The 12378-nt window shown below is 40.9% G+C and overlaps 1 protein-coding gene across 1 annotated transcript in view; it reads right to left on the reverse strand.

Moving 5' to 3' along the window:
* Positions 1-8156: 8156 nt before the first annotated feature.
* The window catches only part of LOC145416231 (uncharacterized), a 41235-nt gene continuing 37013 nt past the window's right edge, over positions 8157-12378 (reverse strand). The window contains exon 2 of the mRNA XM_080285239.1: positions 8157-8221. Coding sequence (XP_080141365.1) covers positions 8157-8221 — 65 coding nt within the window. The remainder of the gene's footprint in view (positions 8222-12378) is intronic.

Here is a 12378-nt window from a genome sequence, read left to right on the forward strand (position 1 = left end):
TGAATTCTTCTCCTTCACCTATTGCTTCGGCTTTCGAGGGTTAAGGAGAGTGTTAGTAATGGGGCAGGGAAAGAAAGAGACATAGGAAGAACGGGAAGGACGGAGAAAAAGCGAAAGCTACGGGGAGACAGAGAGAGAGGAAGATATGCTCTTCCGTATATGCTCCTTTGGCTGTACGAATGGTTTAGACTTTAGAGCATACGAATATAAATCTTAGTGTATTATCCAATACAGGTTTGAGTAGATTCGACCCATCGATTAATAATAAAATAATGTGAATAAAACAACTTCTTTACACTAAGCTTGTGTCACCATGAGAAAGAACCTGAGTTAGAACGTCTCCGAAACTGTCTTTAACGATCTCCATTACGTGGGTACTGAGTCAGTGAATGAGTGAGATCTAGTATCCTTGGAGTATGAGTGAACTTGCATGGGGTGAAGCGGGTGGAAGTGTCTGTGGGAGTTAATTAAGGCTGAGAGAGTGAGAGTATAATATAGTAGAAACGTTCTTTAAGCTGCGTTAGGTTTTGTGCCTGTGTGAATGACTTGCGCCAGTGAATCAATAAATACAATAAATACTGCTGAAGGGATGTAGGATTGTGTGTGTGTGTGTGTGTGTGTGTGTGTGTGTGTGTGTGTGTGTGTGTGTGTGTGTGTGTGTGTGTGTGTGTGTGTGTGTGTGTGTGTGTGTGTGTGTGTGTGTGTGTGTGTGTGTGTGTGTGTGTGTGTGACACCAACAAGTGCACGAATGGATGCATGAGTGAATATGCATGTTATTAAATGAACAAGCGAATGAAAGTGACAATCAGAATGCAACCAAAACACAGCCACTAACTATTCAGGGAAATAAGAACGTCAGTGTCGATGCAGTCCAGGTGACTCAGTCCTTGACATCCTCGGGCCAGAAGACCCACAACAAAGAGGGTGGGAAGGGCCGTCCGCATGGTGTTGGTGGTGATGCCTGTACGGGAGTGCGAAAGTGAGTTTGGCAGGGAGGTGGGGAAGGTAGGTAGAGGGAGGGAGAGTGGAGAGATTGTGAGATATTGATAAAGTAAGCAAGGGGAGGGAGCGTGAAACATGTATGAGAAGTGAGTAGGGAAATGGTAAGGCGAGGGAGAGTGGTCGATGAGTGAGGAGTGTGTGTGTGTGTGTGTGTGTGTGTGTGTGTGTGTGTGTGTGTGTGTGTGTGTGTGTGTGTGTTCTTACCTAATTGTATCTTTACAGGAATGAGTCAAGCTCGTACTGCCCCGTGTCTTAAACCTAATTTATAGTACATATCCTTAAATTTGTGAATTGTTTTGGCACACACTATTTCATTCGGTAGTGCATTCGACTGATCAATTGCTCTATTTGGGAAACTAAATTTCCTTACGTCTTTATCACCTCTTTTTTTATGCATTTTTTTGCAGTGTCCTCTTGCTGATCCATCCCCATAGGTTAAGTAATCATTTATGTCTATTTTCTCCTTCCCTGATATGCAATTATATAGCATAATTATGTCACCTCTTTTCCTTCTCTCCTGTAGTATTGGCAGATTCAGTTTATTTAGTCTTTCTTCGTAGCTTAGATCCTTTAAGCTTGGTACCCATCTTGTAGCGGCCCTTTGAACTTTTTCAATCTTGTCTTCTGTACGTGTTGTTTGAGATGAGGACTCCAGACAACTGATGCATACTCCAGGGTTGGTCTGATGATTGATGTTATTATCTTTCTTAGCATGTCTTCATTTAAGTATGTGAACGCTCATATTTGCGAGCAGTGTATACATGTTCCGTACCTTCTCACTGATGTGGTCAGCTGGAGATAGTCTGGTATTGATAATCACACCTAGGTCCTTCTCTCTTTCTGATGTGTGTACGGTTTTATTTCCTAACGTATAATCCCAATTAGGTCTTTTTCCACTTTCACCAAACTTGATTACATGACACTTGTCCACATTGAATTCCATTTGCCATGTATTACTCCATTCATGAAGTTCATTTAATTCTTCTTGTAGCTCTTTACAAGAGTCTGTGTTAGTAATTCTCCTTTGTATTTTTGCATCATCTTCAGACATATTTAGATAGCTTTCATTTCCAGTGTTACTCTCTGTATCATTTATATACTGTACACTAAAAACATGATTGGTGCCAGCACTGAGCCCTGTGGAACTCCACTAGTTACTTCTCTCCATGATGAGTAATTTCCCCTTAGTACTGTTCTCATATCTCTTTTTATGAGAAAATCTTGCATCCATGAATACAGTTTGCCTCGAATTTCTCCTTGATGGTACAGTTTCCATAAAAGTCTTTGGTGTGGTACTGTGTCAAATCTTTTCTTGAAATCTAAATAGATACTGTCCACCCATCTTTCTCTTTCCTGTAATTTGTCTGTTACTCTGTCATAGTAGCTCAACAGAGTAGTAACACATGATTTTCCTTTTCTGAAAACAAACTTTCTGTTGTCATATTGTGTTCTAGATGATACACCCAAGCTTTTCTTATAAGCTTTTCTAATACCTTGCTTACAACACTGGTTAGTGATACTGGTCGGTAGTTGAGTGGCTTTTGTCTATTCCCTTTCTTGAATAAGGGAACAATGTTTGCTTTCTTCCAAATATCAGGTAGTTTACCTTGTCTCAAGGATTTCTTGAAAATTAAAAATAATGGTTTACTTAACTTCACTGCATATTCACATAGCACCCAACACGAGATTTCATCAGGACCATTTGCTTTTCCTTTGTCTGATTTACTTAGCTCTTCCTGTATTACTTTTTCTGATATTTGTATAACTGGTAGTATGTGGGGGCATGCATGTTCCACATAATCCCTCTCAAAATGTTTTTCTTCTGTACAAACTGATTGGAACTTCTTATTTAGTGCTTCACAAATATCCTTCTCTTGTGTATAGGTGATTCCCTCATCCGTAATAGATTGTATTTTATCTTTTACTTTGGTTTTGCTTCTGAAGTAGCTGTAAAATAGCTTCGGTTGATCACTACTTTTATTTATGACATCCTCCTCAAACTGTTTTTGGGCTTCCCCCCTTATTCTTGTATAATCGTTTCCTGCCTGTTTGTAATTATTATACGCCTTTTCACTATTGTGTCTTCTGTATCTATTCCACAACAAATCTCTTTTTTCTTTTGATTTTTTACATTCTGTATTGAACCATTTCTTTATTTTCTTTTCTGCTTCTTTGTGCTGTGGGATGTACTTCTGGACTCCTATTTCATAAAGTTCACAGAATTTTTTATATATACCATTTAAATCTTGTCCTCTAAGCTCCTTTTCCCAATCAATTTCTATGAAGTATTTGTTTAGGTCATCATAGTTTCCCTTTTTATAGTTTAGGCTCTTTTTGTAAGTTTCATTGCTGTTAACTATGTCATATGCAATACTGAAGTTGCAATTTAGTACTGCATTGTCGCTTTTGCCGAATGGAGGGTGTTATATTAAATTGTCAATATCGTTTTCTTGCCTAGTAAATATGAGATCTAGCATTGAGGGTACATCGAGTCCTCTTTTTCTGGTGCTATCCCTTACATGTTGCATTAGGAAAACTCCTGCACAAGATCCAGGAGTTTTTGGTCCCAACAGCTTTCTTGACTTATTATATCTAGAGTATTCCAATTTATATTTGTATTAAATCTCCAGTTAGTATAATTCTTTCCGATTTCTCTTCCATTCTATGTAGTAATGCTTTTAAACTCTAAATTGTACTCTCTACCAGGTCCTCATATTCTCCTCTTTCCCATGGTGGCATGTACAAATTGGCTACAATTACTTTCCTTCAGATGTATTGATCTCTACTCCAATCAGTTCTATTTGTGAGGGTATATCTAGTTCTATTTCTTTGACCTTTAGATTTTTCTTAGTTAATATTATAATTCCTCCTCCTTTTTTTAAGTTCCTATCTCTTCTCCATATATTATATTCCTCTTAGTTTAGGATGTCATTTGATATCCTTGGTGTTAATTTTGTTTTAGTTAGGCATATTATATGTAGTTCATTTTCTCTGACGTAATCATTCATCTCTTATAATTTAGATACCATTCCATCCACATTTGAGTACATCAACTTAATCATCTTGTTTATATACTTGTCATTATTTGGTTCTACTACCTTCCTCATTTTTATCCCCTCCTGTTTATGTACCACTTTCGTACCTGCAATCCAATTACTTTGTAAACAAATGTATTCTTCTCCTCCTCTGATCTTCCCTTATTATTTGTTTTTGCTTCCTCCCTCTTCTCTTTCAGTAAGTCCAGTTCCTCTTGTGTTAGGCATCTTTTTATCCTTACATTTTTGAACTCCTCTTTTTCCATAAGATTCTTTGCATTTTTAGTATCTCCTCCACGGTGTTTACACTCTGGAAGGTTACCTATAGAGGGCTTGACTTGTTTCTCTCGTATTTCCCTAACCGTTTGTGTTCCTCTATGTCTTTACTACAGATTTCCTCTGATACTTCTTTCAATATGCTCATTACATTTGTCATCTCCTTTTTGTCTCTTGAGATCTTGTTTCTTACTTCTTCTTCTTTTATACCAGTGATTACTATAGATTTGTTGATATCTGCTGAACCTCTGATTAATTTAGGATTGTTTTCGATTATTCTTTTCACTTCCTTTTTAACGTTTTTTTCTTCCACCCTTGTTTCTAAGTCTTTCTTTACTTTCACCAGTTCAGCATATGTGGTTTCCACATCATTTTTGTAGCTGTGCACAGCTTCATTCACCTGTGTTATCTTCTCCTCAGTATCACTGCTCTGATCTATCAGACTGCTTACTTGCCTAATTGTCTCTGTATTATTTTTGAACTCTTCCATAATACTCTCGTGGTTGACTACTGTACTTGCCATTTCACTAATTTTCCTCCTAAGTGAACCCACTTCTACTGTCAGCACATCTATGGTTGTGTCTTTCTTGTTGACTTCCTCTCCTAATTTTTCTATTTCTTCCTTTTGCAAGTGCATCTCTTTCTTAATTTCATCAATCTTATTCTGAAAAGCCATCTCTAGTCTGTGTACTCGTTCCACCAGTTTATTGTGAGTCTCCATTTCAACCAGTTCTTGGTAGAAATAATCATCCTGCTTTCTACCTTTATCCCTTTTCTTTTCCAAATTTGCTTTACTAAAGTATGTGGCCATCATGCAGTACTGAAAGCACATATAGTACTTACATGCCAGGCTGTAGTCATAGACTAAACAAATGATCAGTTGATTTAGCGCATTCTTGCACTACTTTGTTTTCTTTACTGTTTGAACAAGTCTTACTTAAAACTTCTTCTTTTTTTATATTAGAACACCATTTAGTCTAACCTGGTACAGAGCTTGACTCATATAAAGATACTAATTAGGTAATGCCACTGGCCAAGTTGGCCAGGCATGGAGTGGTGGCGACGTGCGTCTGCTCCCCTCGGTGCCTCGTGTGTGTGGAAGGAATATAATGGGAGGGAAAATGGTGGATAAGTGAGGAATGTGTGTGAGAGTGGGAGAGGAATGTAAAGGGAGGGAGAATGGGGCATGAGTCGGGAATGGATGTAGAAATGGTAAAACAGATAAGGGGAGGGAGAGCGAAGGATGACTGAGGAGTGATAAGGGAAGTGGTAGGAAAGATTAGGGAAGAGAACGTGAAGGATGAATGAGGAGTAAGTGTGGGAATGGAGATGGAAAGTGAGGGAAGGTTGAGCGAGGAGTGGGGAATTAGTAAAGTTATGTGTTTATATTCTTTTTAACGTTAATTTGTCCCAGATTTATGTCTTTTTGCAGCTTGTCACCCAGCTTAGTCGTATTACAAGAAAAAGCCTCAGTGCTACATCTTCTCTCTGACTAGCATCATGTTCTTGTGTTAACCTCTTCTTGCAAATTAGCATTCACGATAGAGAGATGACAATTTTTGGCCAAGTTAGAGTAAAAAATGTCAAAGAACCGAGGATCAAACAACTTCCGGTAATTTTGGGGGGGGTTCTTGATAAAGCTGTGTTCCTGTTAAAAGGGACTGAAAGAAAAAAAAAAACAGTTTATATAGGAAACGAAATCATCTTAGCTATAGCCCGTAAGGTGAATTTTGCTGAATATTACGAAGAGGGAATATGGTAAAAAATTATGATTAGAGATCATGAATGATTGACTAGCAAAATAACAGAGATTTTATCCCGCAAATGTACATATTTATGCTAACTTTTTTTGCTGTAGGATGTGAAAGCTGTCGGATTTCTCTAAGTTAATCAAGACTTTTATCTAGTTCACTGTCACAGTTTTCCTCATAGTGAAAGAAAACCAGCTGATTGTACTATGTACTTAATAAAAAATAGTAGTAGTGAAAGGATAACCAGTGTTAATAGAGATTTTTACATTCTTTCACCATGACAATGCCCAGAGGTGAAGAAATGTTAAGAGGTAGCACATATAACATGGGTTGTATCTGAATTAATTTTACAAATGAGATTACCTGATTCTTCACTGTGGAATGGAATGTGAGTGGAACGGAGTGGAGATGTGTGGATTCCGTCTTTTATAGGGAGATGATACCTAACTATCGACCGTGGCAACGGAGCACCACAAGGACAGAGTGACACCCCCCCAGGAGGTGACAATGGAGGGGCTCCGAAGGCATGCACGAGGTCAAGGCAATACGGACGTATGTCTCCAATTACCTTGCGCCGCTATTCCTCGGAACAGACCCAGTGGGAGTGCTGCAGTCTGCGCGCACTACCCTCCGACCGGACTAGCCCTCAACAGGTTTGGGGTGGGGCTGAAAGGACAGTCCCAGGCAGTACCCCTGTGACAGCCTCTAGCCGCACAAACAAGGAGACGGCCTCTAGCAGCTCCAACAATAGTGATGGCCTCAGCTGCACACCAAACGTGATGGCCTCCAGCTGCACACCAAAACGTGACGGCCTCCAGCCACACAACTATAGAGATGGCCTCCAGCCGCTCAGGTGCTGCTCGACCCCCTCCCCTCTCCTGCAGAAACCAGCGACAGCCTCCAGGCGCATCTGGGGAGAGTCAGGTACGCCCCCTCTCCTTCTGCAGCTGCCTGAGGGAGTACAACACAGGTGACGGCTTCCAGCCACACCAGCAGGTAGGTGATGGCCTCTGCCCGCGCTGCGTCTGCATATCACTCCCCCTGCAGGACACAGGTGACGGCCTCCAGCTGCACCCATGGTCAGGCGACGGCCTTCGCCCACACCTCGCCCACGGTCCTGCTTGGAAGTTGGGCCTCGGTGATGGCCTCCAGCCGCACCGACAGGAAAGGGACAGCCTCTAGCCGCCCTCCCCGTATTGCCTACGGGACCTCAGCGACGGCCTCCAACCTTGCCTGGGAGAGACATCACCACCAAAGCTTCTCACCCCCTGTGACTTCCCCAGCAAAGGATGACCCTTGCTCAGCTCGCCCCTCCTGTGGCCAAGTGGGACGTTCCTCCGCCCCTCTCCACCAAGGCAGCCCCCAGGAAGAACCTTCCTGCCTGAAGGAAGTGTGGTGAGGTCCTGTGCTGTACACGGGAATGAGTGCCATCCAGCCAGTGCCCATGGGACACGACCACCTGACGGACTTCTGCTGGAGGCAACACCACAGTCCGACCCTGATGGCAGCCCGACTGGAGGGAGACCGCAGACACCAGACTCCCAGAGGCGCCCCTACAACCCTGGGGCATGCCATTTCCAGCCCCAGGCAACGGCGAACTTCTCCCCACAGTAGGTGCAGACAAGCGTGCCTGTTTACGCTGTTTGGTCCAAGCCCTAAGGACCAGACTACCCTACCAGGCCCCACGAGTACAGGGCCTCCCACCACGCCTGATCACAGCTCGCAGCAAACAACGTCACCTTTGAGGGTTGTCACATGGCCCTTGAAAGAAGGGACACCAGCTGGGATCCCTCCAACACCTGGCCAACACCTGGATATCACCCGGCCTCTGCAGCCTGGCCAGAGTTTCCTGGCCTGCCAAGTGTAATAGTGACTTCCCAGACCTATAGTGACTGTAGAGCTCATGAGACATACAGTATATGTACAGTGCTGAACTAATGACCTAGTAATTATCTAGTATGCCTACGTGCCTATGTGTGTATACGGTGTTGAACTAGTGCACTTACCACTGTGTGATATATGGTAAGACATGCACTTATGTTCAGATTGATGTCAGAGCCCAAATAACAAAGTGTGTGAGAATTAATATCCTTCATTTTGCAGCGTCCTCTGACTGGCTAGTATCCTGCATGATACCCACCAACCAGTAGGGACCCCCTAGTTTATCCAGCACAGTTGATAATAAATAGTGTATCATGTGTAACTCCCATCCATGTTGTACGAAGGTTGTAATTTGGATGATATACGTTTAAGGTTGTTGCCTAGAGTTTTTATCTCCTGCTCTTCTCATTGTGTATTCTAGCTCCGGTCTGGTAAGAGGACCCGGCTATATAGCAGGTGTTTCGAGGACGAGAAGTCGCTCTTAAAACACCTAGCATAACAATACCGAGAAGGATGAAAGGGGAGAGGGAAGGGGGAACGTATAGCAGTAAGGGTGAGGTATAGTGGGGGGAGAATGGGTGGCGGTTGAGGGAAGAGGAAGGAGAGTGGAGGAAAGAGGGGACGGAGAAGTTAGGGAGCGAGTTAAGGGGAAACGGTGAGAAAGAGAAAGAAAGAGGGAAGAAAAGGTGAGCAGAGCACGCAATGACCTTGAAAAGGAAATAATTAAGGAGAGTGAGATGAGGCTGGAATGGAGGAAAGGAGGTAAGACGGTGATAGAGAAGAGGGAAAAGTGGATAGTGGAAGAGAGAGAGAGAGAGAGAGAGAGAAAGAGAGAGAGAGAGAGAGAGAAAGAGAGAGAGAGAGAGAGAGAGAGAGAGAGTCACATACTGGTGCATCCGAGGAAAGTTCCTCATTATACACTCGCTCACCACTTTGAAATAGGAAATGTGAGACAAGTGGTAGTAATGAAGTAGACAACGTTCATCTACCTGGTAAGTGTGTGAAAAGGATGGGGATGGAAGAGGGAGGGGTAGGATCCCTTAACCTCTCCCCTCCCTCACAGTGGTACCAGGCATTTGAGTCATGGTTACTGCTTCACTAGTGGTCGTCTCACGCATAAAGGTCCGAATTGGCAGGCAGGTGTATAAGGCGGAACTTTCCTCAGGTGTACGTCGTTACCAGGTGATCTGCTGTTAACAGTTAAGACTTATGTTGTTCACTGACTGTTTTATGCCAATAAGAAAAAAAACTTGAAGAACAGAATTTAACACACACACACACCGAGGCACCGAGAGAGAGCAGACACACGTCGACATCGCTCTATACCTGGCCAACTTGGCCAGTGGCATTACCTATATAAGTATCTTTATATGAGTCAAGCTCTGTACAAGGGTAGACTAAATGGTGTTCTAAAATAAAAAAGAAGAAGTTTTAAGTAAGACTTGGTCAAACAGAAAAGTAAACAAGCAACACAAGAATGCGCACAATCAGCTGATCGTTGTTTAGTCTACGATCTGCCAAAGGGAATGTAAGTACTATATGTGCTTTTAGTACTGCAAAATGACCACATACTTTAGTAAAGCAAATTTGGAAAAGAAAAGGGATAAAGGTAGAAAGCAGGATGATGATTTCTACCAAGAACTGGTTGAAATGGAGACTTACAACTAACTGGTTGAACGTGTACACAGGTTAGAGATGGCTTTTCAAAATGAGATTGATGAAATTAAGAAACAGATGCACTTGCAAAAGGAGGAAATAGAAAAATTAGGAAAGGAAGTCAACAAGAAAGACACAACCATAAATGAGCTAACAGTTGAAGAGGGTACACTTAAGAGGAAAATTAGTGAAATGGCAAATACAGTGGTCAACCACGAGAGTATTATGGAAGAGTTCAAAAATGATACAGAGACAATTAGGCAAGTAAGCCGTCTGAAAGATCAGAGCAGTGATATTGAGGAGAAGATAACACAGGTGAATGAAGCTGTGCAAAGCTACAAAAATGATGTGGAAACCACTTATGCTGATGGGTGAAAGTAAAGAAAGACTTGGAAACAAGGGTGGAAGAAAAAAAGCATTAAAAAGGAAGTGAGAAGAATAATCCATAACAATCCTAAGTTAGTCAGAGATTCAGTAGATATTAACAAATCTATAGTAAACACTTATATAGATGAGGAAGAAGTAAAAAACAAGATCTCAAGAGACAAAAAGGAGATGACAAATGTAATGGGCATATTGAAAGAAGTATCAGAGGAAATCTGTAGTAAAGACATAGAGGAACACAAAAGGTTTGGGAAATGCGAGAAAAGCAAGTTAAGACCCCTAAAGGTAACCTTCCAGAGTGTAAACACCGTGGAGGAGATACTAAAAAATACAAAGAATCTTATGGAAAAAGGAGTTAAAAAATGTATGGATAAAAAGATGCCTAACACAAGAGGAACTGGAATTACTGAAAGAGAAGAGGGAGGAAGCAAAAACAAAAAATAAGGGAAGATCAGAGGAGGAGAAGAATACATTTGTTTACAAAGTAATTGGATTGCAGGTACGAAAGTGGTACATAAACAGAAGGGAATAAAAAGGAGGAAGGTAGTAGAACCAAATCATGACAAGTATATAAACAAGATGATTAAGTTGATGTACTCAAATGTGGATGGAATGGAATCTAAATTATTAGAGATGAATGATTATGTCAGAGAAAATGAACCACATATAATATGCCACTCTGAAACAAAATTAACACCAAGGATATCGAATGACATCCTAAACTTAGAGGAATATAATATATGGAGAAGAGATAAAAACTTAAACCGAGACGTCCCATCGACGTATGGGTACTTTGCAACATTTTGCATTTGCCAGTCCTGTCAACGTACTGGTACGTCAAGCAATTGCAAGGTCCCTAATTTGCACAATTTTCAATTTTCGCGCATGATTTTTCGTACGTATACATGGGACACCCGCTATTCCTCTACAAGATGCCAAGCAGGGACAATGTCTTACACTGCATAACCTCCCCCCCCTATTGTCTTGGCAATTCACCTGTTACCAGTGACCTGGCCAATAAAGACGTTCAGGGCCAGAGTGATTCCCCAGTCGATGACAATGTGGAGGACAAAGTTTACATAGCATTAGAGGAAGAAAAAGTCAGAAATGATGATCAGGTAATGTGGCACAAGAAGGTTAGGAATGGTAATGAGTTAGTGAGTGAAACAATGCTTATAATGCCTATATTACTGTTTAAAAACCAATATACTCTCGTACTACATATAAATTCTTACCAAATAAATAAATAAATACCATTTATAAGTGGTGTGGAATAACTATCCTCCCATAGAACTCGTTTTCTTTGCAGCCAGCCTGATAGAAAATCCTGTAAGGTAAGGAGGTACTCCTACCTGTATCGAGTATTTTTAACCTCAGGTGAGCGATTTCTCTGTGAATTTTCGATGTTTCTCACCAAAAGCCAAAAAAAAAAAAAAAAAAATCCAAAAATGCTCAGGACTGGGGGGTTTCAGAGGTGCGAAAGTGCTCGGGAAGTGACAAGCTAAAAAAAGGAGGAGGAATTATAATATTAACTAAGAAAAATCAAAAAGTCAAAGAAATAGAATTAGATATATCCTCACAAGTAGAACTGATTGCAGTAGAGATCAATACATCTGAAGGGAAAGTACTTGTAGCCAATTTGTACATGCCACCCAGATCAAACACATAGGAAAGAGACGAATATGAGGACCTGGCGGAGAGTACAGTTCAGAGTTTCAGAGCATTACTACATAAAATGGAAGAGAAATCGAAAAGAATTATACTAACTGGGGATTTTAATACAAATATGAATTGGAATACTCTAGATATAATAAGCCAAGAAAGCTGTTGGGACTAAAACCTCCTGGATCTTGTGGAAGAGTTTTTCCTAACGCAACATATAAGGGAAAGTACCAGAAAAAGAGAACTCGATGTGCCAAAAATGCTAGATCTCATATTTACTAGGCAAGAAAACGATATTGACAGTTTGATATATCACCCTCCATTCGGCAAAAGCGACAATGCACTACTAAATTGCAATTTCAGGATTGCATATGACATAGATAACAGCAATGAAAGTTACAAAAAGAGCCTAAACTATAAAAAGGGAAAGTATCATGACCTAAAGAAGTACCTCTTCGAAATTGCTTTGGAAAAGGAGCTTAGAGGACAAGATTTAAATCCTATATATGAAAAATTCTGTGAACTTTATGAAATAGGAGTCCAGAAGTACATCCCACAGCACAAAGAAGCAGAAAAGAAAATAAAGAAATGGTTCAATACAGAATGTAAAAAATCAAAAGAAGAGATTTGTTGTGGAATAGATACAGAAGACAGAATAGTGAAAAGGGCATATAATAATTACAAACAGGCAAGAAACGATTATACAAGAATAAGGAGGGAAGCCCAAAAAC

This window comes from Coenobita brevimanus, chromosome 105 (assembly GCF_032717465.1).
Source record: "Coenobita brevimanus isolate Jiangsu-jjx chromosome 105, ASM3271746v2, whole genome shotgun sequence".
NCBI lineage: Eukaryota > Metazoa > Arthropoda > Malacostraca > Decapoda > Coenobitidae > Coenobita > Coenobita brevimanus.